This window comes from Alosa sapidissima, chromosome 10 (assembly GCF_018492685.1).
Source record: "Alosa sapidissima isolate fAloSap1 chromosome 10, fAloSap1.pri, whole genome shotgun sequence".
Classification (NCBI taxonomy): domain Eukaryota; kingdom Metazoa; phylum Chordata; class Actinopteri; order Clupeiformes; family Clupeidae; genus Alosa; species Alosa sapidissima.
Window position 1 is genome coordinate 35,262,452 of NC_055966.1, and position 27,267 is coordinate 35,289,718.

At 43.2% G+C, this 27,267-nt stretch overlaps 3 protein-coding genes across 5 annotated transcripts in view; all 3 read right to left on the bottom strand.

Annotated features, from left to right (window-relative positions):
* Positions 1 to 7,854: 7,854 nt before the first annotated feature.
* pbxip1b (pre-B-cell leukemia homeobox interacting protein 1b) lies at positions 7,855 to 19,675 on the bottom strand. 3 transcript variants are annotated; one of them, XM_042107862.1, is made up of 10 exons: positions 19,575 to 19,675; positions 16,770 to 16,853; positions 16,420 to 16,656; positions 13,612 to 13,924; positions 12,185 to 12,424; positions 11,628 to 11,651; positions 10,716 to 10,759; positions 10,468 to 10,575; positions 9,816 to 10,035; positions 7,855 to 9,482 (listed from the first exon to the last, which is right to left on the bottom strand). In XM_042107862.1, exons 2-10 carry the CDS (start codon positions 16,824 to 16,826, stop codon positions 8,017 to 8,019), a joined length of 2,709 nt encoding a protein of 902 aa, XP_041963796.1. In that variant the 5' UTR covers positions 16,827 to 16,853; positions 19,575 to 19,675; the 3' UTR covers positions 7,855 to 8,016. The 3 variants fall into 3 exon arrangements, with proteins under 3 accessions (XP_041963796.1, XP_041963797.1, XP_041963798.1); XM_042107863.1 differs by having other exon boundaries at positions 9,816 to 10,032; positions 19,575 to 19,669; XM_042107864.1 differs by lacking the exon at positions 11,628 to 11,651 and having other exon boundaries at positions 19,575 to 19,669.
* Positions 19,676 to 20,196: 521 nt separating this feature from the next.
* Positions 20,197 to 21,788, bottom strand: LOC121721168 (lens epithelial protein). The gene has a single exon (XM_042107872.1). It carries the CDS (start codon positions 21,250 to 21,252, stop codon positions 21,061 to 21,063), a length of 192 nt encoding a protein of 63 aa, XP_041963806.1. The 5' UTR covers positions 21,253 to 21,788; the 3' UTR covers positions 20,197 to 21,060.
* A 1,326-nt stretch (positions 21,789 to 23,114) lies between these two features.
* The window catches only part of shc1 (SHC (Src homology 2 domain containing) transforming protein 1), a 16,960-nt gene continuing 12,807 nt past the window's right edge, over positions 23,115 to 27,267 (bottom strand). Inside the window, 1 exon segment of the mRNA XM_042105889.1 lies at positions 23,115 to 26,579. Within this exon segment, the coding sequence (XP_041961823.1) occupies positions 26,451 to 26,579 (129 nt within the window). The 3' untranslated portion in view covers positions 23,115 to 26,450.

Genomic DNA, 27,267 nt, shown 5'->3' on the forward strand with positions numbered 1-27,267 from the left:
ATGATGGACAGTGGGAGATATTGTGACTGGGATATTATTACTTTTTAAACTGTGTCACATTCATTGTTAGTGTTGTTTTATAGCCACTCACTGAGATTACAGATGAGTTGGTCAGCTTTTGTCAAATTAACATAGATCACAGGGCAAGGAACCCTCTACTGAAACATACAAATTAGACACTTAATCATGATGTGTGTCCATAATGTTTCACACAACAAATAGCTAAGCTACTTTGAACCTCTGCATAACTGTTTGTACATGAACAGTAAGGCATATTTATTAAAAAATATATTTTGTCGGGTTCATAGTGAAATGTGCCAGTTAATGTGTCCTAGTAAAAGCAGAACTGTTTGAATAGAGTAAACAGAGAAGAGGAACTGAAAAGGCCAAGAGATTACAGTAGAAGGAAGATAAAAGATGGTTGCAGATCTCTCTATTTGGGTGTTAAATACTATTGGGCCCTACTGGCTGGGCATTTAGACCCGAAAAGGAAACATGTGTGCACGGCCAAACATGGCTACTTCAAGGATCTCCAAGAGTAGGGATGTGCCAAGCGAGGCTTTTGAAACAGTGGCGCTTCTACAGCCAAACTGGTTTGATGCTTCGAAGCTTTTGACACACTACTCCACAACGCCATCTGGTGGTCAATAAAAATATCTACACCAACATTACAGACACCCACATTGTCATGTTTGTCCAGGACCGTTTTTACAATGTTTGTCCAGGACCCACATTGTCATGTTTGTCTAGGACCGTCATTACAATGTTGGTCCAGGACCGACTTTACAATGTTGTCTTTACAATGTTGGTCCAGCACCACGATTACAATGTTAATCCTGGACCAACATTGTAAAGACGGTCCTGGACCAAAATGGTGATGTCACTCCTGGAAGATGTACAACAAACAAAAGTGACTGCTTTAGCCTATTACCAAGAAGATACCCAATAGTTGATATAGCTTTGCAGCTCATTTAGCAATTTTGTTACCATGGTAATTCGTGCTAATGTTAGCTGCTAGGCTAAGTAAAATACAAAAAAATAGCTTGCTAATAGGCAATACAGATCTGTCAGTTGTCGTTAGACTGATTTTTTTTCTTCCTACATTTCTGAGAAACTTGCCATGTTTAAACCTTTATACAATAAGCTGCAAAATATTTTTTCTGCTTTGTTTATTCCAGGTCCATCATAGGGAAGTTTGTCCAGGTACATCACAGGGAAGTTGGTTCAGGTCCATCACAGGGAAGCTGGTCCAGGTCCATCACAGTGAAGCTGGTTCAGGTCCATCATAATGAAGCTGGTCCAGGTCAATCACAAGGAAATTGGTCCAGGTCCATCATAAGGAAGTTGACCCAGGTCCATCACAGTGAAGCTGGTCCAGGTCCATCGCAGGGATGTTGGTCCAGGCTCATCATAAGAAAGTTAGTCCAGGTCCATCACAGGGAAGCTGGCCCAGGTCCATCATAAGAAATAGCACTCTGCAGTCTGCACACACTCTGCTCTGGTCTGGACCCAAATGAATGGTCAATAGCCTTGTGCAATGGCAGCAACGTCTGCTACACACGAGATACATCACTGTTTCAATTTAATTTTCTCCTCATTAATCTGTTTATATACTATAATTTAAGGGGGTGGGACATGAAACAGCAGTTCAAGTAGGGGATTGACTTTTGCCATGTTAAGCTATGGAGACTGACGGAGTGTGGGTCGGTAAGAGCACTTATTTGGAAAAATATATTGAATTATATTTTAAGTGTCAAAATTTTTTGTCATATTTGTCAATATATATTTTGTCAATATATATTTTTTGTATATATTTTATTTTCTATTATATTTTCTATTATATTTTTAATTATCTACAAGAGGCCAGACAACATCAGAGACTATGAAAACAGACTGCCCACCTGCACCAACACTGCAACATTTCCAGATGGAAATTATCCATGTGGACACTGTGCACAGGACAAGTTCACACACAAATGTCACTCCTTCAATCACCCTATAACAGGAAAAGAACTATGGGTTAAAGGAAAAATCACATGCAGCACTACTAATTAGGTATATTTGATCAAATGTCCCTGTGGGAAAGCATATGTAGGAAAAACATGCAGGGCTCTGAAGACAATGATGTGAACACAGAAGCAACATCAGAAACAATCATGATAAGAGTCCCCTGGCTGTTCATTTAAACAAATTTGGACACCCACTCTGAACTCTGAGGTTCATAGGGATAGAACAAGTCAAAAACCACCGAAGAGGAGGGGACATAGACAGTCAGCTTTTAAAAAGAGAGGCTTTTTAGATCTACCACCAGGAAACTTTGGCCCCAAGAGGGCTTAATGATTAATGCTTAAGATTTTGTAATCAGACCTTTTCTGTAATATGAACTGTGAACAGAAAATCTAACGAATTATTGAACTCTATATTTTTTTCAAATCTGCATTTGTATACACTAGAGATCTGTTTTGGTCTACTAATTCTACTAATGTTTCTTATAATGTTCTTATGCATTTGTTTGGCATTAGTCACGCCACAAGCTTGCCTGCCATATCTGTAAGGGTTAATGAGTTACTGAGCTGGCTCCCCCCTATACTGTTGGCCAAGTGATTTAGACCATGTGCAATGCCTGTGTGCAGTGAATCTGAGGAAGAACAATCAAGGTCATAACGTCTTGCCAAACTATGAGAAAATAAAATCAAGAAAAGAAAATACCAAGGAGTGTGTGGACTTTTTCCTAAACACTTTTGCTTGTTTTTGCCCTGTATCTGGGATTGTGCACAAAGTCTCTTTACAAGTTGGGAAAGAAGAATGAGAATGGAGCCATACACTTTTCTAAGAATCTCTGAATTTACCACCTACCTTGAGGTGTCACCAAGCCATATATAATTATTTTACAATCTCAGAGAATCATGTTTATTGGTTGCAAAAGAGTTTGGGTAGATTGTGGAATGACAGTGGCAACATAGAATAGCATTCACAATTTATTGTAACATTGTAACATAATGTGTCACAAAAGAACAGTTAACATCGCTATAGAGTCAGGGACATCAGTATAACTTTACCCAATATAGCCTTTAACTTTTTCTTTCTGGGTAATCTTTGAACTGTTGTACAGTTGAGTCACATTTCCTATTTGGAAACAGTGGCTGACCTTGCATACATTATTTGGGGACTTGCTGACTGCAGATTTAGAAACCGATATACTGTGGTTTGTTTATGAGGCACTTTGAAGCTTGCCAAGCAATGTCCATCAAAAGGGGGAAGTGAGTGGACAGTGTGAGCCACATGGCAGTCCCATGTTTGAGGCGGGCTACACGCTTGACAATGACAGCAAAGAGTTGTTATCAAACATTCACTAAGACTTATTACCCAGCACCAACAACAATGATATGTTATAAAATATTATAAAATATACCCGACCGAGGACCGGATATTTTAAAATTAAATAAAAGAAAACCGAATATTGATCCTTCATTTAAATTTCCAGTATCATCGTTATGTGGTAAATAGGAAGTGGAACCAAGTCAAGCAGCATGCGTGTCTTGCCGCAGAAAGCTGCGTTGTCTGATGGACAAAGCACATAACGATGACAACTCTTTGCTGTCATTGTGAAGCGTGTAGCTCACCTCACGGTTATGGAATGGAAATATCATGCATATCGATGATTCTGCCATTTTTATAGCTGTAACAGTAAGTGTTCACATTAATATAATGTTCCCCATACACAAAAAATATTTGAAAAATATTTTCACAATATATTTTGAAATATATGTACATATTCAAAATTGACAGAGAAAAAACAATTTTGACACTTCCAAATAAGTGGCCTTAACGACACACTCAGTCAGTCTCCATAGCTTAACATGGTAAAAGTCAATCCCATGTCCCACCCTCTTAAATTATAGTATAAACAGATTAATGAATGAATCAATGAAATTAAATTAAAACAGTGATGTATCGCTTGACCATCCATTTGAGTCCAGACCAAAGCAGAGTGGGTGCAGACTGGTATTTCTTATGATGGACCTGGGCCAGCTTCCCTGTGATGGACCTGGACCAAATTTCTTATGATGAGCCTGGACCAACATCGCTGCGATGGACCTGGACCAACTTCCCTGTGATGGACCTGGACCAGCTTCACTGTGATGGACCTAGGTCAATTTCCTTATGATGGACCTGGACCAACTTCCCTGTGATGGACATGAAGCAACTTCTCTGTGATGGGCCTGGACCAACTTCACTGTGATGGACCTGGACCAACTTCCTTATGATGGACCTTGACCAACTTCCCTGTGATGTACAGGGACAAACTTCCCTATAATGGGCCTGGAATAAACAATGCAGACAAAATATTTTGCAGCTTATTGTAAAAAGGTTTAAACATGGCAAGTTTCTCAGAAATGTAGCAAAAAAGAAAAACAGTCTAACGACAACTGACAGATTTGTATTGCCTATTAGCAAGCTAGCCTAGCAGCTTAAATTAGCATGAATTACCATGGCAATAAGATTGCTAAATGAGCTTCAAAGCTAATTCAACTATTGGGTCCCTTCTTGGTAATAGGCTAAAGCAGTCACTTTTGTTTGTTGTACATTTTCCAGGAGTGACATCACCATGTTGGTCCAGGATCAACATGGCGATGTTGGTCCAGGATTAACATTGTAAAAACGGTGCTGGACCAAAATTCTAAAGACAGTCCTGGACAAACATGACAATGTGGGTCCTGGACCAACATTGAAATGGCAATGGGAGAAACAGAAGGCTCACATTGATGACATCACAAGGCTGTGATTGGTTAAAGAGTTGTTGGTCCAGGACCATCTTTAGAATGTTGGTCCAGGAACAACTCTTACTTGAACAAATCACGGTCACCGTCGGACTTGAACCCGCGAACAGTAGGCTACTATCGGGTCGGGAGTCGAGCGTGCAGTCAACCGAGCTAAAAGCTCCTTCATAGGCACTATTCTTGACGTTGTTTAGGCTACTAATGTAGGCTACATATAGCCTAGCATACTGGCTAAAGTTACATTCATGTGGAACAGATGTGCCCGTAAAAGCCTGATACTGGCCAGAGCATGAAGATGGGGGATACACAGACTTATGTTAGACATTATATATATAATTGTTTAATGCATTAACAGTTTACCTATTTGGGTGAGTCTGTGCTGTGTTTTGAGACCTGCATGACGTGTCAGTGAGGTAACGAAGCTTCTTTTCAATAGGTCACGTGTCAACCTCATTTCAAGATAGGCTCCGAAGCGGTGTTTCGAAGCACTAGTGTTTCGCAAGCTCGAGACGTGTGTCTGGACTGTGTCGAGCGACCCATCCCTATCCAAGAGTGCTGCTTTTCACTGGGTGTTTGACTAGGAGGAGGAGGACCACTTTAAAGCTTCCCCCCCTAAACTATTGCTCATGCTCTCTCTCATGCTTATATGCTCATCATTCCTTTTTGTGTGAGTTTCATAAAGGACATACTTTTTGTGTGCCGATAGACGGAGCCTAGGTTAAGTTGTTGTCTGTGTTCCAATAATTTGTTGTTCTGCACTCTGTCCTTCAATCATTCTATGATATTTTTATGTCTTTTAATTATTATATGTACTTAAACATTTTTAAACTATCGTTTTTATGATTTTATGTACTCTTTTTTGCTTTTGTTTATGTAAAGCACAATAAATTACTGTGTATACAATGTGCTGTATGTAAACTGGCCTTTCCTCGCCTTGCAGAGGTGTGAAATAGATGGTCGCAGAGGAGTAAAATAAATTCTAGTCTTGTGAAGCAGACGATTATTGGTGTGAATACATGAAGGAAGTCATTCTTGTATGCAGTTCTCTTCCTTCATTTCTTTTCTTTAAGTAGTAGCCTTGTGTTTCACTCATTCTTTCTGTTCATGTTTTCTGAATTTGCTGTATTTCAGGTTTCTTACAGTTTCTCCTTCAGAAAACTACAGTGGTCCCATGAAGTGAACCTTTAAAGGCCCATTAATGAGTATATCACTATGTCAGAGTAAAACCGCATGGACTGAATCTTTAAAGCAACACCAAAGAACTTTCCCTCTGTCGCACGCATGCTATTTGTTTATCCAGCACCGGCTTTGCAAATAACAATGTCCATAGACAAGGTAGAATATGTTGCACGATTTATGAAAGTACGATGTATTGCGACATCAGATGCAAGTCAAATTTGTAGTTTCTTATGTCTCATTCCATTGAACTACAGATCCGCTACCCGATCTGGCAAACTTACATAGTGCGGTTATAGCCGATAGAGGGCTGTGAAGCGAATGCAGAAGTGCCGTTCACCCTGTTACAAGTTGATGAACCACTGAAACGATTTTGGAAACATTATTTTAAGGTACAAAAAAACTCTTTGGTGTTGCTTTAAAGGCCCATTACTGAGTATATCACTAGGTCTGAGTAAAACCGCATGGACTGAACCTTTAAAGGCCCATTACATCACTAGGTCAGAGTAAACGGGTGAGCAGAACTTTCCACAAAGTTTTTTTTTATTCATCAATAATTTCATAGAAGATATACATTCAGTAGCTTTCAACACATATAAAACATCACACGCTCTGCAAGTGTTCCATCAAATGTCTGTTATTTTGGAAACATAGACACAACCTAAACTCATATTCAAGCAAGAGCAGAAAGTGCTCACAAGTAATTACTGAATGTGTTAATTGAGTTTTAATATATTATTTAACAATTTCTCTACCACACAAATGAAATCTCTGACCAGAGAGACACAAAGTAAGTATAATCATGAATGTTCTGTTTTTCAGACGTTTCTTAAAGGATTTTTCTCACCTCTGTGTATGTTTATACATTTTTAAGATTATTACATTAGGGGACAAAGTTCCATGAGAGCTTAACCAAGCAATGACACATTTAAAATGTATTGAATAATAATAATAATAATAATAATAATAATAATAATAATAAAAGTGCAGGCCGTACCGGAGTAAACAAGACCACAGTCCTAGAAACACAAAATGAGTTGTTTTTCAAATAAATGGCGATTCTAAGCGTGCTTAAATATGTGAGCTATCTTTTTGCATTCTAAATAATTCAAAGGCATTCTTTAGGAAGAGTCTACACTTGGAGTTGTGTGTAAGTACTCTGTAAGAATTCAGGTTAAAGCATATTGTGAGTGCTCCAGTAACAACATTTGATATATCAGGATGTTTAACCTCATAACTCCCATCACAGCAATAGCAAACAAAGCGCTCAAACATTAATTATTTTTAAACCTCAGTAGTGAAATAAACCCACAGCCACCCCTGGTGCATAGACGATAAGGCAATTACTGAAGTAAAGTTGCATCTTTTATGACTTGTTGTGTCTCTCCCCCCCTCTTCTGACTATTAAACCATGTGAGGTCACAGAGGAAAGGTTCTTCTCAATGGTCACACCAAACAGACCAGTTAATCTGCATTTTTATACATCCTTGAAACAATATTAACACTGCCATGCAGCATTGTTTTTGTCATACTTCAATAAATTAACTTGCATCAGTACCTCATCAAATGGTCAATTACAGTGAGTGCAGCTGTGCTTGACTGTGCGAAAGGACTGGAGACCAACCCCACCACATGGGAACAAGTTATACAGGGAAAGCCATTCTAGCATATTTACATACTTATTTATAGTTTCAGTGATTGTGAGTTCAATTACAGTAAGTGCAATAACAGTCCACTTCATGTGATATTCTTTACTTGAGAAAGTCTTTGTACTAAATACAACACAACAGTGAGAGAGCAGTTTTCTGGAGATCTGTACAATGACTGAAATACCTGCAGAATCTACTTCAGAGAGGCAAATGGTTTTTGCAAAGGACAAGTTGTGGAGATTTTTTTCCCCCTTTCGAACCAGGGAGCTCTGATGAGAATCAAATCAGAAAACCCAACCCAACCCAACCATATCGCTCGCACAACATGACACTACATGACATGACATCTTTCCCTCTCTTCTTTCTAGAAATTCTTAAATCTCTATCAACGTAGGCAGTTGATATCTCAATCAGCCCTTTACTCTGCCACTCCTTCTCTTGGACTCCTCTCCTCTGTCCGCGCCACCCTTCCCTCCCTCCTCCTGCATGGCAAACCTCTCCAGCGCCTCCTTCTCGAAGCCCTCCATCTCCTCCTCCATCTCCTGGTTCTCCCCCTCCTCTGCCATGTCCTCCAGAATGTCCGACACGTCCTCCACAAACTCGCCGAAGGGTGTCCGGTCGTGGACGAAGAGTCCGTCGGCCGCGAAGAACTCCCTCACCAGTGCGCCGAGCTTCTGTCTCCTGGAGGCCTGGTCCTCGGAGGAGGAGGCAGCGCCGACGTCCAGGCGGTCCAGGTAGGCCAGAAGCAAGGCCTCGAAGTCGGCCAGGGAGACGGGGACGAGGCCCTGGGCGCGGGCGCAGGCGGCAGCGTCCGAGCACTCGGCCGGAGGCCCGCGGGAGTGATGCAGCTTCTGTCGCTGCTGGCTCCAGTAGTCGCCGCGGAGATGACTGGCGTCGCCGTCATCATCGTGCTCATCGTCGTCGTCATCGTGAAGATGGGAAGACGTCTTGTCGTCCGTGATCTGGCCGCGATTGTCTTTCTTGTCGTCTTTGTGGTGTTTTGCGGCTCTGCCCTGTTCTTTGTGACGGTCATTTCTGGTGTGATGGTCATCTCTGGGCTTTTTCCACTTGTGAGCTCTTCCATGCTCCTTCCCTTTCCCACGCACTTCCTCTTCCTCTTCCTCTTCCTCATTAGACCGCTCCTTGGCTTTGCCACCAGAGTGTTTCCTCTCCTCCGTCCTCTCTCTCCATTCCATGCTCTTTTTCTTGCCGTCTTCTTTCCTTTTCCTCCAGTCCGACTCTTCACTCCGTTCCTCTCGGTCTTTCCATTCTTTCTTCTCCTTCTTCACTTTTCCATCGCTCATTTCATCACCTTTCCTTTTCTTATCCTTCTTCCCTGCTCCATCTTCCTCTCTGTGCTTCTTCTCTCCATCTTTTCCTCCCCTTTTCTCTCTTTTCTCCTCCAATTCTCTCCATTCCTTCCTCTCTACTTCCCTGTGTCCATCCATGCTTTTGTCCTTCTTCCACTTCTTGTCCTCCTTCCACTCTTTCCTCTCCTTCTTTTCAGCCTTGCCCTCCTCTGCCCAAAGCTTCTTCTCTTTCTTCTTCCAATCTTTCTCCTCTTTCTTCTCCTTTGCTCCTCTGTCTTTCCATTCCTTGCCTTCCTCTGCACCCCTTTTCTCCTTCGTTCCATGTTGTTTCTTCTCCTTCCCCTCTTTCCTCTCTCCACCTTCTTTCTTGGCACCTTTGTCTTTCTTCCCCTCTTTTTCCTCCTTCTTCTCCTTCTTCTTCCATTCTTTCTTCTGCTCTTTTTCAACTTTCTCTTTCTCCAACTTCGGAGGTTTTTTCTTATCCTTTGCATCTTCCCCCCCCCCCTTTTGCTGTGGATCTTGGCTGCTCTGCTGTTCTGTGGGTTGACCAGCAGAGGGCACTGCTCCTGTGAAAATAAAAATGATGGGAATAGATATTAAACTTTAAAAGACAAACAGGAAATAAATAAACTGTCATTTTCTGCAGAGTTTGTGATCCTTACAGTAAAAACTTCTAAACAGTAAAAAAAATCTAAAATGGTTTACATACAATTATGAGAAGAGAGAGAAACTAGCTGATAACATCTTTAACATCCTTGTGGATATTACCAAGAATAATGATCAGAGAAGGAGAGAGAGAGAGAGACACAGAGAGAGAGACTGCGCAAGAGAGAGAGAGAGATTAAATAATAACCTTAATTATTTAAAACTTATTGACCCACTGGCAAACTGGCTCTTACCCATCTTGGCCTTGAGAGCGTCCAGCTCCCTCCTGGACTTCTCCTGCTCCTTCCTCATCCTCTCGTTCTCCTGCTCCAGCTCCTTCTGTCGGGCAGGCAGTGACTCCAACTCCCCCTTCATCTTCAGGTTCTCCTCCTCCAGGTGCTCCCACCTCTCCTGCTCCTTGACCCCCTCCTGCAGCAGCTGCTGGGCAGACGTGAGCTGCTCCTTCTGGGCCTGCTGGAGCACCAAGGAGAGGGATTAGATGAGGAACAGCAGCGAGGGAGCCAGTCAGACGAGACCCAGTTTAAAAGAGTCCCGGGGGGGGGGGGGAGAGAGAGAGAGAGAGAGAGAGAGAGAGAGAGAGAGAGAGAGAGAGAGAGAGAGAGAGAGAGAGAGAGAGAGAGAGAGAGAGAGAGAGAGAGAGAGCTCTATGGGGGATTAGACCTATTCCAAAATGTACTTGTTAAAACAGGTCTGAATCTTAAGTGAGCCAGGACATAGGATACGACTGCTTGTGGGAATATAAAATGACGATAATACTTTTCTACACAGTGCAGTGGGTATTTGGATCAGGCTGCCTGTCGTGACAGATTATGCAGCAAGAGTCACTGAAAACAGTCATGGCACACCCCCCCCCCCCCCCACACACACACACAGACACACACAAACCTGCAACTGGGCCTGTAGTACTGCGATCTGTTCATTTTCTTTGTCCACCAGTCCGGGGTGCTTCACTCCAGCATAAGCGTCTGGACGTCCTTCGCTCTTCAACCATTCCTGCACCAAAACACATCCTTTACTACACTACCCTGTATACATACCCATGCCGCATACATAATGCAGCAAACAGCAGGGGAGGCTGTGTGTAAAGATGAGGAAAGAACACTGATAATAACAGAAAGAGGCTGCAAGCTAACCTGAGCGAGATCTCGATCTTTCAACTCCTTCACATCATCTGTTTCTGGCAAGACAAAACAAAAACAAACAAAACAAAACAAACAGAAGGATAAAAGAAAATAAATACACTGAAGGGCCTCAGGATAACAAACAAAAGAGCATCATCTCTACAACACACACTGACAAAAAACTGAGTACCAAAAAAATGTATGCGCTGCGTTTTTCTCTTCCTGCACACAGACATGAATGTGTGGTGATGTTATACAAGCACATCATGCTTTGTGCTGCCCCTTTGCAGTACCAGTATCCCAGTTTAGTGTATTTAGTATTTGTGGGGCATGAGGAGACAAAGACACCCAGAGGCCCCTGTGTTTCCTCAACGGCTCAAACAAGCACGGCACAACAACAGCCGAGGAATTCTCTAAAACTCATCCAAGTCGGTATAAGAACAGGACATGGAGATAGGATGTTTGTCTTTGTCTGTTTTGAGAAGGACAAACCCATCTGAGTAACATGATGCATATCATGTTACGTGCTGCACAGACGTCGGTGTTGTGTAGAAAGTGACTGCGTGGGACAGCTGGGTGAGGGAGACCGGAGCAGGAGGTGGCGGTAGGTAAGAGTGTGCATGTGCAAGGGATTCTGGGAGAGGAAGAGAGAGAACTCCTGACTAAGCACGTGACGATTACCCTAGCAAAGCCACACACACCCTCATACTGCTTCACAAACGCACACAGGCAAAAAGACACACACACACACACACACACACACAAACAAACACACACGAACAGACACACACAAACAAACACACACACAAACAAAGACACTCACATACACACACACACACACACACAAAGACACTCACATACACCTCTCTTTCAAGCAGTAGGCGTGCTCATTCTTCCACTCACTCTCCCTCCATCTTTACCTACCCTCATCCAGGTCCATAAACACACCTGTAGAGAATACACCTCAGTCTCAGCACTCAGTATACTTATCCAACATCACAGCAAGTCAGAACCACTGGGCTTTTAAAGTGCTATTTTGGGGGCGTTTGTATAAACTAGCACTTTCAGAAGGCTCTTAAAATCACAACCCAAGTCAACAGTTTCAGGTAAAAATGAAGAGAACAGTGAGGTATGTGTAAAATATACCGTACTTGTGAATTTCATGAAATTTAATTATGAGAATGAACTTAAATGACAACATCTTTCCTTTTGCATATTACTTAGCATATAAGTGTCATAACACCTAAGTTACATCATGATCTTTCTTATGATTCTACCAGTAAAAATATTCCACAATTACTTGTTTATCATTTGCAATTCCTGATTTAGGAGCAGCATATTTTACACATGGCAGAACATGGCCGTTCTACACACAACACAGCACATGAGTGGCTGGACTGCACAGCGCTTTGGGGGAATGCTACGATAACACCACGAAGAACAGCAGACCACTAGAACACGGTTCTCCTCGCAGAACTCACCAGAGAAGAAGATGGTCCCCAAGCCCAGCAGCAGCAGAGCTCCCAGGATGCACTTGTTCAGAGACAGGCCCGCCTCCTCCTCCCTAGCTGGGGGCGGCCGGTACTCCTCCTCCTCCTCCTCCTCCTCCTCCTCCCTCTCTCCGTCCAGGGAGCCCAGCAGGGACACCTTCCTCCTCCTCCTCAGGCCGTCTCCCTCGCTCTCTCCCTCTGCCGACGCCGCCACCGACTCCTGCGGGCTGTCTGATCGCACGAAAGAGAAACCAGAAGAGAGAGTGACGTTTCCACTTCTTTGAACTCCCTCATTCTGTTTCTCTGCACTCGTTCCCTTTTCTTTGAAAAGTTCAGGCTCTGCAGGATTCTGCACAACTGTCCCACCGCAGCCAATTAGCTGCCAAAAGCGCAGGCGTCTTCACACACGCGCGGAACTGCTGAGGCGTCTGTCTATGTGCATATGCACGCTGCTCGCATACTAGGGGAGATCAAACGCAGTATATTCTGAGCTTCTTGGTCAAAGTCGTCCACCAAGTATGTTTTTACCTCTGTGCAGTCACCCTTCATGTGTGTGTTTGGGTCAGGAACACCAGTTATGAAATAAATGACCTGCTCTGGCTGTGGCACTTGATGCAATGCAGATGCGCGCGCAGACACACACACACAGTCCAATGCAGCTCAAGTGCTCAGCCCGATGTGCTTCATTACGGATGAGACGCCTGCTCTGCTCTGACGCTGCCCGTAAGCAGCGGTCCCCTTTCATATGCAGCTCTCTGTCACTAACCCCTACCTAAGCTCTCCCCAAATCCCTCCTCTGCCCAGCCTCCATCTCTAACCCTCTAAAGTGCACACTTTCCATCATTTCATCCTACAATATTGTGGTTTTTCCATGTAGCGTTTCAGCTATTGTTTTGGGGTTTGTTTCAGATGAATAATTTAAGATTTTGGAGACAACTTCAGGGTAAAATGACAAAATAAAGAGATTTGTCAAATGAGCCTCTGTTGTGAGTATCTGTTGCTGCCAAGCATCCCAGATGGTTCGATTTCCGTTTAGAGCTGCCAAACCAAGCGGCTTCAAACCAAAGTGTTTAAAATCTGTCAGCTAACAAAATGTAAGGTGTCCGGAAGCAAATGGGCCCATTTCAAATGAGCAACACAGAGGCAGGTCTGATGGCACACAACAACATGCATTTGCTCTCCATTCTCCCAGCAGACACACCTACGGTGTCCTGCTAGGGCACCGCAGCCACCATTTGGACCACTAAACTATTCAAATACAACAAGGGGGCAGACATTATTAATTAAGGGATTATGAAAGGCAATAGACTTGTCAAATGAGTTATAATTAATAACAGATTAATAACAGAAACTACACCATAGGCTAAATCAAGAGGAAGGATTTGAGAACATGGAGAGTTAATCAATGCATAGCATACCTGACAGTATTACTTCATCAGTGCCTTTTCTCCCCTGGTCAAGCCCCTCCTCTTTCTCTTGAAGCTCCTCCTCCTTCTCTACAGTGTGTATGGCATCAGGGGTGGAGCTTATATGCGTGTACGAATCAGAGAAGAGATCCGTCTCGGTGCTGGAGTGGGTGTGGCCCTCTGCGTAGCCATCGTGCACACTGTGCTCATCGAGGCCCGTGGACTCATCGCCCTCTGCGACTGAGCTCAGAGGAACCACACTGGGGGTGGAGTCGTCATTCTGAGTGTGGTCATCAAGGCCATCCAGGGACAGTCCTTCACTTACCTGACAATGACCACACACAGTACTTAAGTCACATTGTTTTAGGAAAACAGCAATAGAGGCATACTCTGTACTCAGACATCGTGTAAAATAGACCGTACTGTGACATAATGAGATCAAAGCAGTTGGAGGGGCTACAGAGGAATGTTTCCTTAAACAAAGAACGAGCTGAACTATTTATGGAGAGTTATGTGGATAAATGTGAACATTTAAAAACAAAAATCACACATAATGTCATTGACCAAAAGTCATCAAACTAATTCTGAAACAAACATCTGTTCTGGTAATCATGACAGTCAGATACAGTGATGCCAGTTACTTAGTAACGTGTTAGATTTTGACCACTTTTTTCGGCAACGAGTAATCTAACGCGCTACTATTTACAAACCAGTAATCAGATTAAAGTTACTCATCTAAGTCACTGTGCGTTACATTTTTGTCATTTTCCTTAGTAAAAAGATATATTCTTTGCTTTCTTCTTGTCTCGGGGATTAACGTCATGTAGGCTATGCTCACGTTTTCAGCATGAGGACAACTCACGTGTAAAACCACGCAGTGACACAAACGTAAACAACAATGGAGGGAGAGAGAGATGCACATTTTATCTATACAATCATTATTTTGAGTTTGTGTCAGCTAAACATGACAACATCTGTGCTGGCGACAAAGTGCTGTCTAGCACTAGCTGTGTGTGCATCTGATTTTAACGCGCACACAACGGAGAGGGAGAGAGAGAGGAGTGGTGCGTGTGTGCCTGAAGCGCATCCAAGACAGAGAGCATCCTGGTCTGTTTTGCGAAATCAACCAATCAGTTTTCAGTGTAGGTGGGCTTATATCTCTTTTTTCCCGAACTTAATTAATCAGTTCAGTCAGTGCATCTAGGAACAGGAGCGTCATGGCAGAGTCAGTGCCCCTCAAAAAGGAACATTTAAGACCCATTTCACATCAGACTACACAAAAGTGTACCCAATTGTCTCATAAGAGTAAAACATAATGATAGTCTTGCACTGCACTGTTTGTAACAGTGGCTTTAGCATTGCTCACGGCGGGTTAAATGATTGCAAAAGACTTGTTGAGGTGAGTTTAACAAGTGTAATTTCATTTGCAGATTACTCAGGCCTATACTAGATGGCTAGTTGCCAAGGCTACATGAAAAGGCCAAACTACTACACAAACTACTATCACAATTCCTATCAATAGGCCTTCCTTATTTGGTGTACTGACTAGACATTATGGAACAAACATCTGAATTTCAGTATCTAAGTAGGTTAGGTTGGGATGTCTGCTATACATTGTTGACATTACTGTTAAAATGCACTTCCAGTATAGTGAGTATTGGCAAAACCGGTTATCATTTTTATGTTGAGGCGGTGGGGGTGTTGTCGGCAGCTGCTGAAAGTAACTAATAAAGTAACTTGTAATCTAACTTAGTTACTTTACTGATTACTTGATTTTAAAAGTAACTAAGTTACTTTTTAAAGGAGTAATCAGTAATCAGATTACTTTTTCAAGGTAACTGTGGCAACACTGGTCAGATACAGAAACTAAACTGCAGATTAAATAAATACAAAAACTACAATATATACTTTTTTGGTCCCGTGAGGGAAATTTGGTCTCTGCATTTAACCTAATCGGTGAATTAGTGAAACACAAACAGCACACACAGTGAGGTGAAGCACACACTAATCCCGGCACAGTGAACTGCCTGCTTCAACGGCGGCACTCGGGGAGCAGTGAGGGGTTAGGTGCCTTGCTCAAGGAGACTTCAGCCCACTGGTCGGGGCTCGAACCGTCCAGAGTGCTAACCAGTGGGCCACGGCTGCACCAACTACCATAAAGATGCTCAATGATAGATAGCTGGCTACCTACGTGTTATCCAGTGTGCAGCTCTGACTGAGTTGTCTTTTGTTGTAACTGTGGTGGTGTGGGGCTGTATGTGTAACTGTTGTTTTTTATTTGCCTATGTATGAGCTGTGTATGTCTGTGATGCAGTGATTGTGAAGCCCAAGACAAATTTCCTCTTGGGGACAATAAAGTATACTTTACTTACTTAACTATACCTATAACTGTTTGAAACTCCTCAGGGTTCAACATAAGCAACGGCCTGCTGGACCGGGGCAAGTTAAAGAGCATTTCGGGCAAGTTGGTAGGCTAGTCACGGCCCTGAAATGCTATTTTCTGAAGTTCTGAACTGACAAACACTAACTCAAAACAGGTAGCTTATGCACACTGCCGTGTGAATACTTAGGCGCATGTGTAAAACAAACAGATGTCAAATACGCCAGTTCATGGGTAAAACAAACAGATATCAAATTTACCAGTTCACGTGTAAAACAAATAGATATCAAATCTTCTGGTTCACGTATAAAACAAACAGATATCAAATTTACCAGTTCACGTGTAAAACAAATAGATATCAAATCTTCTGGTTCACGTGTAAAACAAACAGATATCAAATTTACCAGTTCATGTGTAAAACAAATACATATTAAATCTACCGGTTCTTGCTCGACAGGCTGGTTGGTTCCACTCTGCCCGTGTAGCGCTTCTGCTCTTGACGAGAGCAGTGGCTGCGCCTGGGCCTCTGACGAGGGTTCTGGTCCCATCTGCTGCAAGGGGGGGTGGGCCGACTCAATCTGCACCCCTGGGGGAGGATCTGGGTCCACAGAGCTGCTCATGTCTCCATGGCAACGGGAGTCCTCTAGAACTGGACCGACATTCTCAGCAACAGGTGCCTACGGAACCAGCCATCGTCAAGTCACAACCACATGACACACAGACAGACAGACACACACACACACAGACAGACACACAGACAGACACACACACACACACACACAAATCATACCTCTGGTGGTATGATGGTCCAGTTGTTGCCATTGGCACTATTGCTGTTGTCAGACATTGCGCTCTGGTGGCCCTGCCCCAGGAACTACAATAAACACACAGTGGAACCTTTAGCAGTGAGAGGATAAAGTACTAGAATAAACACACAGTGGAACCTTTAGCAGTGAGAGGATAAACTACAGAAACTCACACAGAAACGACAGGAACTCCCTCAAGCCCTTTTCCTGTCGTGCCCCCCTTCTCTCTATCTCCCTCTCGCACATGCGCGTACACACACACACACACACACACACACACACAACCTAGTTTCATAAACCTGTCTCTTGTTCAAAGCTCATTTCCATGAGACACTAGTTATTTGCATGAAATTCAGCCCTGGCTCTCAAGAGGACAATGGTGTATGTGTGCTATGAGGTTACAGCTCTAGATAAGGCATGCTCTTTTTTTCTGCTCAGTATGTGTTTATTGTGTTCAAAGAAATAACACAGTAGAGGAGACAGATAGCCTGGCCTGCCCGCCAGCATCTCACTTCATTCTCATCTCACTGAGATACTAGTCTGGCTCCTCTCAATGCACTTACATTTCAGCCACCAGGCTGGCGGGCCAATTAGCGATGAGAGGGGATGACGATAGTTTTGAAATATTAACGCAGTGGTAAACGGTGGTAGTAACGCCTGCAAACATCAACATTTCAGGTGGAATGTTATACAACAAAGATAAATACATTGTTTCATGCGGTTAACTGTCAGTTTGTAAAGGTTAGGCAAAGTAGGAAGTAACATTAGAAATCCCTGATCAATGTGATTGGTTAGGCTGGTTAGGGTTTGTGTGTGTGTGCGTGCTAGTACAGAACCTGACTGAAAGTCCATGAGTATGTGTGGTTATGTTTTGTGCTTTGACCTCTTACACCTACAGCTCTCAAATGTGTGTGTGTGTGTGTGTGCGCGCGAGTGTGGGCCTTATTATGTGTGTGTGTGTGTGTGTGTGTGTGCGCGCGAGTGTGGGCCTTATTATGTGTGTGTGTGTGTGTGTGTGTGTGTGTGTGTGTGTCAGGATGCACAGTCAGGAAGATGAATGGAGTTGAGCGCTCTATGCTCTGAGTGAGTAATGGTGAATGTGTAGGTCTGCACGTAGCCTAGTCAAGTCACAGTAGCTGTATGAAGATCTCATTAGTATGAGAGCAGGGTGAGCGTGCGGCCAGTGCTGTCTTTTGCCTGTGTGGAGAATGCTTTGGCAGCGAAACGCGTAACTAAGGCTGCCGTTTTCAGTACTGAGGAAACTAGCTCGAGCAATCTCAGGCACTGTGGCGAAAGTGTGGGAGAAAGATGGCCATTCCATTCATAGTGACAGTAAGTGCGGAACAAAGCAATTCAGTATGCGTCCTAGTCCTGGAATCCACAAAAAAGTTAAAGCAAAGAGAGCAGTGAGAGAGAGAGAGAGATACAGTAGAATACATGTATATGTGTTCTATTATATATATATATGTGTGTGTGTGTGTGTGTGTGTGTGTGTGTGTGTGTGTGTGTGTGTGTGTATTCTCCACTGAGACAACCTATGAAATGGGTCAAATACCCAAGTAGAGAGCGTCCTGGTGGCTCTGAACTATCCATCCGAGGTCCATTTCTGAGAGCCGAATTGGGTCTCTCTTTCTTTTTATTCTCCCCAGACACGCTTTACAAAACAAAGTGGAGGAGATAGACTTGTTTTAGGCCTGCCTACATCACGTAATTGCCAAAGCAGGTGCGTGCACATCCCATTCTAAGTGACACACTTCAGTTTATAATAAGGATCTTTCTCTCTCGCTTTTGCTTCAGTAATTTAGGTCTTCTAATAGCGGGCCTCCCGTGAGAGGATTTCTGAACGTAGCCCTGGGCCATGAGAATTGTTGCGGATATAGTGGATTGACTTAAATAGCTATTCGCTAAATTTAGCGCAGCGAGAGATATGGACTCTGTGCGCGCAGTTAGGCCTGCAGGGAATTTGGTGATGCAGACAGAAAAGTCCCTTAAACTGCATGCGGAAGAAAACTGACAAGCTTGTGAGTGGTTTGCCTCTCAGTGTCTCACATAAGTCGAGTTTATATCTATAAAAGTAGCCTAAATGTATAGGCTATAACTCCACGTAAACAGCATCGCATGCTATTGGTAGTTGATTTCCAGCTAGGGTTGAAAATGCAGATGAAAATTATACCCCATGGTCAAGTCATTGTCTGAAAGGTCTGATCAAATCTCTGTAATGTAGCCTAATGCAATTTTACCCCAAGTGAACAGACGTCATGTCTTTTCAATCTTTTTCATCAGGCCCATGCTTTCCAAAACATGACCAAACATGGACAAAAAAGTGCCAAATTAGTGAGAAGCCCATGTGGTGAAGGAAGCTTCTGGTTGCGTTAAACAAGTTCACTTTTCCCACCAGACGGCCGGCGCGAACTTGTCATTCCCTGAATTTGGATGCGCATCTGCCAAAGCGTTGATGGACATTATTGACGGAGGGAGTGAGTGAGGATTATATTTTGAAATGCCATGGAGCAACTATCCAACAATGTAGCTGCATCACTTTAGACGCATCTGACTCTGACAGAAGCCTAAACTTATGCAATTAATAAATGAAAACAGCTCAAGTTGAACAGGCGCGCTTGACATCTGCAAACGACGCCAGATGTCTTGTTCACGTCCTGCATAAACTTTAAACTTAAGTGTACCGGAAATGTCGAGATGTCGAAATGTCAAACGGCGGTGTACTGACGTCTATCATTAACAGAATACCAATGTGACATTAATGGACATAAACAAATTAACGATCTTACCGAAATATCTTGTGGCTATCCAAAATTCGTACTTAGATGTCCTCTTCCGTCTGATGATTGAGACTCACAACTTCAGGAGCGGGGGCGTTCACTACTAACACTGATACCTCAAACGCCGTTTTATCCAATAAATGCATACTTTTTATGTTCATCCCGCCTCCTAAAGCCCAAGTCAACCAATGAAACTGAAGAATGTTATGGCGAGCAAACTTTGTGATTGACCGACGCACACAGGTGAAGTTAGCGTATAGAGAACGATGTTCATAGATAATCATGCCAAGCTTTCATTAAAACATAAAAAACATAACATTAACACAACGTCGTGAATCTATCCTTTATGTTTGTCTGTGTAGTCTGAAGTTGCCTACATCATTCCTTGTCTACTAACCATATGGATACTTACTGGATACTAATTACTTACATAAAAACTCTTCTGCAGATTTGCAAGTCACAATGTCTGGTATAGTAGGCTATGCATTACTGTTACGTTTTACAGTAAATACAACATATACAAAAGAAAATACAGACCTAATAACCCCTAAAGTTGTCAGAAAAAAGAAACAGTTGTTTTATTTATTTTTGGATACATTTCCATTTGTTTTATTTTTGGCACAGCCTGTAGTTTGCTGCCAGGCTGTATCCTTAACTTTGTTACATCAGTAGGCTTACTGGAATCAGTTTAAGTTAGAACGTGACAGCTGCCATCCAAGAGATGCCCAGTCCAGTTTTGATTTATGAAGAGCAGCTGGCACAACAGTTCAGGCCTTTAGGCCTACATATTTCTGTTTTCACCGTAAGGATAACACTCCTGTCCATTCCAGTGTTTTGGTCAATGCAAAATGTATGTAGTCCAAGCTTAACTATGGTGTTTTTGTTGTCCCATGTCAAAGCGCTGGATCTGGTGACCTCACTAAACACACTGCTGTTTGCATGGGCAAACAGAACTCAAACTCATCAAATGTTTACAGTCTTGCGTTTATTACAGGTACTTGGACACGAAGTCCACTGTTATAGAGGATGTGTGCATCTGAAGAGACCCAGCCTGGATGCATCGCCTGCCTCTGATAATCTCTGCACAATATATTAAGCATCATTCAAAGCCATTTGAAAATAAGTCATTAGAAATATCCTTTAGTCATGTCTCAAGACCACATATCCATTATTAAGGCCCCAGCCAAATACAGTTCCTCCTGTGTTATTCTTTTATTTTTTTTAATTCGCAGCATCTCTCTTACCACAACTCTGTTGAGATACTATAATGTCCTTTCTAGCAGGTAAGATTACTAGATCACCTCAACACAGGAAGGCATTTCCTTATTATTCAGTGGACCACACAACCAAGGCCACTTGGTCTTCTAGAGTCTAGAAGCACCACCCTTACCTCTCTGAGTACCCATAAATAAGCCGGAATGGCAAAAAGGGAAAAAGGTCACAAGCCGTAAACCCATTTTATGGCCCGTCCGACTCCCTCCCTCCCCCTCCTCGCTCAGTCCAGGATCTCCTTGATGCACCAGCAGCAGAGCAGGAAGTAGAGGCACTCCTTGAGCGACTGGATGAAGCCGTAGGCAATGTTCCCGCCCAGCAGGTTCTTTCCGCGCCCCAAGCCCAGGGCAGCGTCTCTCAGGTGCTGCCCCAGAGAGGAGGGCATGGCCTGGGGCAGGGGACGCTGAGGGTGCATGTCAAACAAGCGATCCACCGTGGCGATGCGATGGGGCTCTCCAGCGCAGTGCAGAAACAAACAGGCAGGAAGTATGGCTCCGTATGTAAGAGGGGAGATGTCTAGCCTTGGGTCTTGGTTAATATATACCTGCAGAGGGTCTCGTCAGGGTTCTCTCTCTGTTCTGCTCGGTTCTCTGCAGCACGTGGGACTCGGTGCAGTTTACACTTGGCTGCTGTTGGACAATTTGGGCTTCTGATGTCACCCAGCGCTTTATACGGCTCTGGAACATACTCGCTAGCTACCAACCACTTCCCCATCACAGAGAAAAGCCCCCATTCTCTGGCTTTTAATTGAATGTCACACGCACCATTGTTGACATTTTGAAAACCTCCTCCCCTCTTTGTTCTACCTGGATCATTCTCTCTGGTCTACTCTCTGTGTGCGTGTGGGCCTGCCCCCTTCCTGTGTCCAGGCTCTCGCTTTGTCCCACAGCATTCTGGAAATCAATACATGAGGGGCTTTTGTTGTTGTTTTTGTTGTGCAACATGGCTCACAGGGAGGTATTCCAAGTACGTGGTTTAGTGATAAACCTGGATAAGTTAACTCAGAGGAAGTGGTAAACCTCCTACAACAAGAGCCCTGTAGCATTGTTTTGTTAGGAGAATGAAGCCATACAGCTCTTCTATTAGGAGGTTTACCGCTTACTCTGAGTTGACTAAGCCAGGTTCGTCACTAAACCACATACTTGGAATACCCCCCAGAGCTCTTCGGTAAAGTCATGCAGACCTATAAGTTATGTGGCAGTCATTTTGTTTTCCGTAACATTCCCACGTCCCCACTCAACTCACCCCTTTTACATCATACAGTATGCTATAGTATATAGTATAACGGCTCTCTACTGACTCCCTATAGGCCTACTATATCCTATATGCCCCCCCATCCTAAAATAAAAAACTACTCAATCCTCTTTCTGTGTTGGCACAAGCTTACACTTTAGCACAAAACACTGCTGCATGCCAGGCCAAAGGAAAGTAGGCCATTGCTGCTTTGCAGGGACCACATTTCAAACCAGAGCGAGGTGTTTGTGTACTACCTTGGAATCGGGAGGTTGTGTCCCTATATATCCCTTATAGTTGTTCTCTTAATGCCAGACTAGGGAAGCCGTTAAGGCGTGAGAGCACTGCGCCCCCCCCCCACCCCCCCTCTTAAAAAAGGCACAGCAAGACTCAATTATGCACAGTCTTGACGCTTGAAGTCAGTTGTGCAGGCATTTGTACTAAAAAAAATAAAGTTTTACTTCACACTAATGCTATTATATTACCTGTGATAGGTCACAAAAAAAAACACAAATGTCAACACTGCAGAGACATTTCTCCTCAGAAGCCACAAACACAGATTTGTGGGTAATGCCGTCAGATCAGACTTTGTGTTTTTGGAGGTGAAACAGTTTGCGGATAGCAAGCGCACATGAGAAAGATGGTGCCACAAACCCCCGCATAACTGCCTTGCTGGAACTGGCAACTGCTTAATCAACATCCTACTTAAAAGGAATACGATTATAAAGAAAATTCTCACATATTAGTTTGTGAATTGGTAAAATGATAGAATGTGAGATATTTTAGGACTTCTTTGGAACAGTCAGGTCAGTATTAAAACTTCAGCTCTCTCGACTAAATCATGTGTCTTATCTCCAACTAACAGAATGGCAAGGCACATGAGCTTTGCACATGATAGGGCATGGTAATTGGAAACATCAGGGCACGCATCTTAGATAGATTGCCATGGCTGAGAAATACATATTTCACAACATTTTGAGGAAAAAACACACCACATGGTATAATACAAGATGCTCTATTAAAAACCAAGGGCACCACGAAGGATGAGATTATATGTGATTTTATATGTCCAGATACAAGTGTAAACATGAACTTTTCCCAAACACAAGAATGTAAAAAGGGTAATAAAACAGAATAAAAACAAAACGGTAATACCTGTGCTGACTAACTTAAAAACTAACCTTTGGCTTGGAAATTAGAAAGGAAAAAGGAAACATTACAACAAACATCACCAAACAACTTCACCACGACAACATTGACATTGTTTCCATGCAATGAAGGCCTCGGTGACAGGATGACATTACTACTCCCCTCATTCCTCCTACTAAATCCATCCATTAGTGTGTCAGGATCCATCAGCTCTTTCCGTTTCAACTCATGACCAGTCCACTTCTGCAAGGCACTGGCTCGCTCCTTCCAGGGTCCTTATGAGCCATTCAAAATCCATCTTTTAACAAATCGGAGCAAAGTGTTTTTTTTTCTTTTCTTTTGATGGCACAAAAAGAGTAGCACGACAAATGAAAAGGGGCAAATAAACACATCAAACCGTTTTCCTGTGCAAGAGACAAGAGTGCGTCAAGTGAAGTACAGACACTATATAATGACGGCTATCTGTACAATAATGCATCAACATCATTTACAACATTACACCAAATCACTGCTGCTGGCCGCATGCCAATTGTGACATCATGATTGTCATGGTTACAGTTGAGATTTGACCAATGGCGCAAGACAGAGAGCCAGCTGACACCACACCATCAAGCTTATATTTAAAGAATTCTAAACTTATCGTAATCAAATTACACTAAATTTAAGTCTTTGTGAGGGATTCTACACATCTGAAGTTTAGAGCTAGGGAAATTCAAGCTCATTCACAGCCTCTTGACCTTCACATCTGCCTGCGAAAGGGTCTTTAGTGACAGACCACACCATTGCTAGTTGCACCAATGAGGAGCAAAGGGTCACCAACCCAAATCTCTGAAATTAAATTAAATTGAATGAATAAAAAGCAGCATTCCTCTTTTTAATGATTTTGTTTAGCATAACACACCAGCATAGTAATAAGAATGAGTGTACTGAAATGGGAGGAGTTCAGAATGAGTGTACTGAAATGGGAGGAGTTCAGAATGAGTGTACTGAAATGGGAGGAGTTCAGAAAGAGGCTAAGCATCACCTGAAGCTAACCATTGTAACCTTTGCAGCACTTGTATTTTTCATTCTTTTTGGCTGTGTTCCAATTCGCATACTTCTGTACTAACAATACCTAATATGATACTCAAATTAGGTATTGTAAGTACAAAAGTATGCAAATTGAAACACAGTCTTTGTCCTTCCTTCCTTGATTTACTGCACACCTCGGCCTCGGCTCACAGGTTCCTCGAAAAAGAAAGGCCCAATCTGAAAAAGAAAGCCCCAATCTGAAAAAGAAAGGCCCAATCTGAAAGAAATAAAAAGTAGAGTAGGGAGGGGAAAGAGTGGAGCCTCACTGACACTTCTCCTCCAAACGCTGCACACTTCAATCCGTCAAATTCCACTTGAACTTTCCCTCGCTCTTCTTTCGGGACATTCAGATGAGTGATGCAGATTGCAATGCTACAGTGTGCATGTGCATTTAGATATACAGGTGCTATCGTGAAAGCAAATATGGCTGAAAGCACATGTGTATGTGTGTGTGCATTCGGTGAAGTCCCTTCATGTTTTCCCTAAAAGATATACATGTACTCATGTACAAAGATTGTCGATGCTGAAAAAAACGTGTCATTCCATTCACCAATACGATTAAAAAAAAAGGGAAAGTGAAAACCTGCCGACGCGGTTTATCTGACGAGTCCTCGAATGCTTTTACTTTGTTTCCTTACATGTCTATGGATGGTTTGAGGCGCTTCCGTATGACATCACGGTACAGATGTTGATTTTTTTTTTTTTTCCCTTTGAGGTGACATCATAAATGGGCCCCCGTGCTGAGTCATGATTGGCTCAGGGCAGCACAGTATTCAGTCTCACTCTCTCTCTCTCTGGCTCGCTCCTTCCAGCCTCTGGCACTGTCCTTGCCAGTGTTTAGTCTCTGAGCAGCCACACAGCCCTGGACAGCTGGCACAGCGGCACCACCACACCACCCGTCCTGCCCCCATGCCACCTCCAGCTCCAGCTTTGGCAGAGGGATCACTGAGGGTGCTCTGGCAGGGGGTTGGGGGTGATTTTGGACCAGGCATAAAGTGGCTGGCTAAAAGTGGGTTCTGTATGGTGAGGGGGGTAGAGTAGGACGAGGCATTGCTAGAAGCTTAAGAGGACAGGGGGTCGGGAGATGACCAAGGGGCAGTGGGGAGTGTTATGGGGGTCAGGGAGAGGAAGCTTCTTCCTGTTGTTCCCTCCTCTGTTTACCCCAAGAACAGTCCAATATATGTGGAGGCACAGAATACAACACAGTCTTCCATACAGATCCCTTTTTCCATCAACTTCACCAGAAATGTCACGGCATCAATACCTATTAAAAAAAAACAACAAAAAAAACACACACACACAGACAGACACACACTCAGACACACACTCCAGCTCCCTTCGCTTGCATATGGGGAACTTTGCTTGGCATCACTCTCTGGTGGAGAATGACATAATTCCATTGAGGAGACAGTTAATTTGGGGATAAGGTGACCATTCCTATGGTTTGTCCTTCCTATAGGACAACGAAGACAAACAAATGTCTTAGCAGTCTCTCTGAGATGGTAGCTCGGCCTGCCCCTCTGAACTGGCTGGGCTTGAAGGGGATGAGTGTATGGTGAACGCCTCGAATTCTACAAGTTAGAAAACGTATGCATATTTATAAGAGGGCATTGACATCAACAGTTGCCGATGGCTTGCTCATTGCTCAACCCATTGGCTTGGGTTAATGCTCGTTTTTTTTATCCATTTAACAAAAGCCTTTGAAAAAAAACTGAGAGTGTCATAACATCTGACAAGTCTTTGGAGTTGTGGGATGGTTTGAAAATGCTTTTCTCTGCATTTTTACTGAAATGTCCTCTTTGGAGTTAAAACTGCAGGTCCTTATGTATTATGTAAAGTTTTCAACTGTCCTGGGTCAGTTGATACAGTCACATCATATTTTTGGCCGTTTCTTTTTCTCTGAAACGTTTGTTTGACTCCATGGTGGTGAACATCCCTGTGTTGGTTAGTCATCACTGCATCGCTTTAAATACGTCTTTTTTTTTTGCACTAAAATGGAGTGCTTCCACCAACAGTCTGGTCAAATAAGAGTTAGGTGAGCAGGGGGAGGAGTAAGATGAGGAGGAGGGTGAGGGACGAAGGTGGTGTGACGTGCCAACGCGCTGGTCGGTGAGAGGGGGTGTCCGCCCTCAGGTCGGTGGATGGCAAGTTTGGGTGGGCTCAGAGCCTGCGCTCGACTGGCTGCTGTAGGCACACCTCACTTCCTGCCGAGACGATAGGCAACCGGTTGTCCATGTGGTAGCTGATCAGGTGGCTCACGCTTTCAAAACGGTGGTCTTTGGTTCGCACCTGAGAGAGATGGAAAGAGACAGAAGAAGGAGAACAAAGAGAAGATGATGAAGTAGAAAGGGAAGGAGAAGCAGTGTTGTTCATTCAGATGAGAAGCCACATTCACACAGAGAGAGGCAAGAGGTGAGACGGCACAGAGGAACTCCACATCTGGCTGACAACTTCCTCTTTAGTGGTCGCATCAGTTTCTGTTTTATGGGCTGTGGTTTGGAAAAGAGACAGCTGTCTTGCGCTCTTTCTCCCTCGCCAAACTACACTACCCTTTTGTTGAAATTACAAAGCACACTTTGTTGTTTTTTCTAATTCATTCATTTTTCTCTCTCATTTTGCCCTGATGTACTGTGCTGCTTTATTGCTTATTCTTTCAAATAGGCTATTCACCCACTGTTGGCATGGATGTGAATTTGACAAGTGGATTGACTTTGCTTATTTTAGTTTTACACAGCAGAGTTCTCTTGGATTAAATCCATAAAGTACCTTTACAGCAGAGTTCTCTTGGATTAAATCCATAAAAATACTCTTACAGTGTTTTTATTACATTAATTAAGTAATTTCACTGTGATTAAATATTTCTGAGGTTTTGGAATGGAATGAACCCACCTCGGCTAGCTGACTTAGCCTCCTTCTCTGGCTGTCTCATAAGCAATAAATGTCACATCGCCTTCGGATTTTTCAGATTTTTCTGCCC

Excerpts from the sequence above, each read along its gene's own strand:
- LOC121721168 (XM_042107872.1), bottom strand. The coding sequence starts at position 21,252 with ATGCACCCTCAGCGTCCCCTGCCCCAGGCCATGCCCTCCTCTCTGGGG.
- pbxip1b (XM_042107862.1), bottom strand. The coding sequence starts at position 16,826 with ATGTCTGACAACAGCAATAGTGCCAATGGCAACAACTGGACCATCATA. Across the intron at positions 16,657-16,769 it reads GGACCATCATACCACCAGAG|GCACCTGTTGCTGAGAATGT; the intron begins GTATGATTTGTG and ends CTGGTTCCGTAG. Across the intron at positions 12,425-13,611 it reads TGATGAAGTAATACTGTCAG|ACAGCCCGCAGGAGTCGGTG; the intron begins GTATGCTATGCA and ends TCGTGCGATCAG.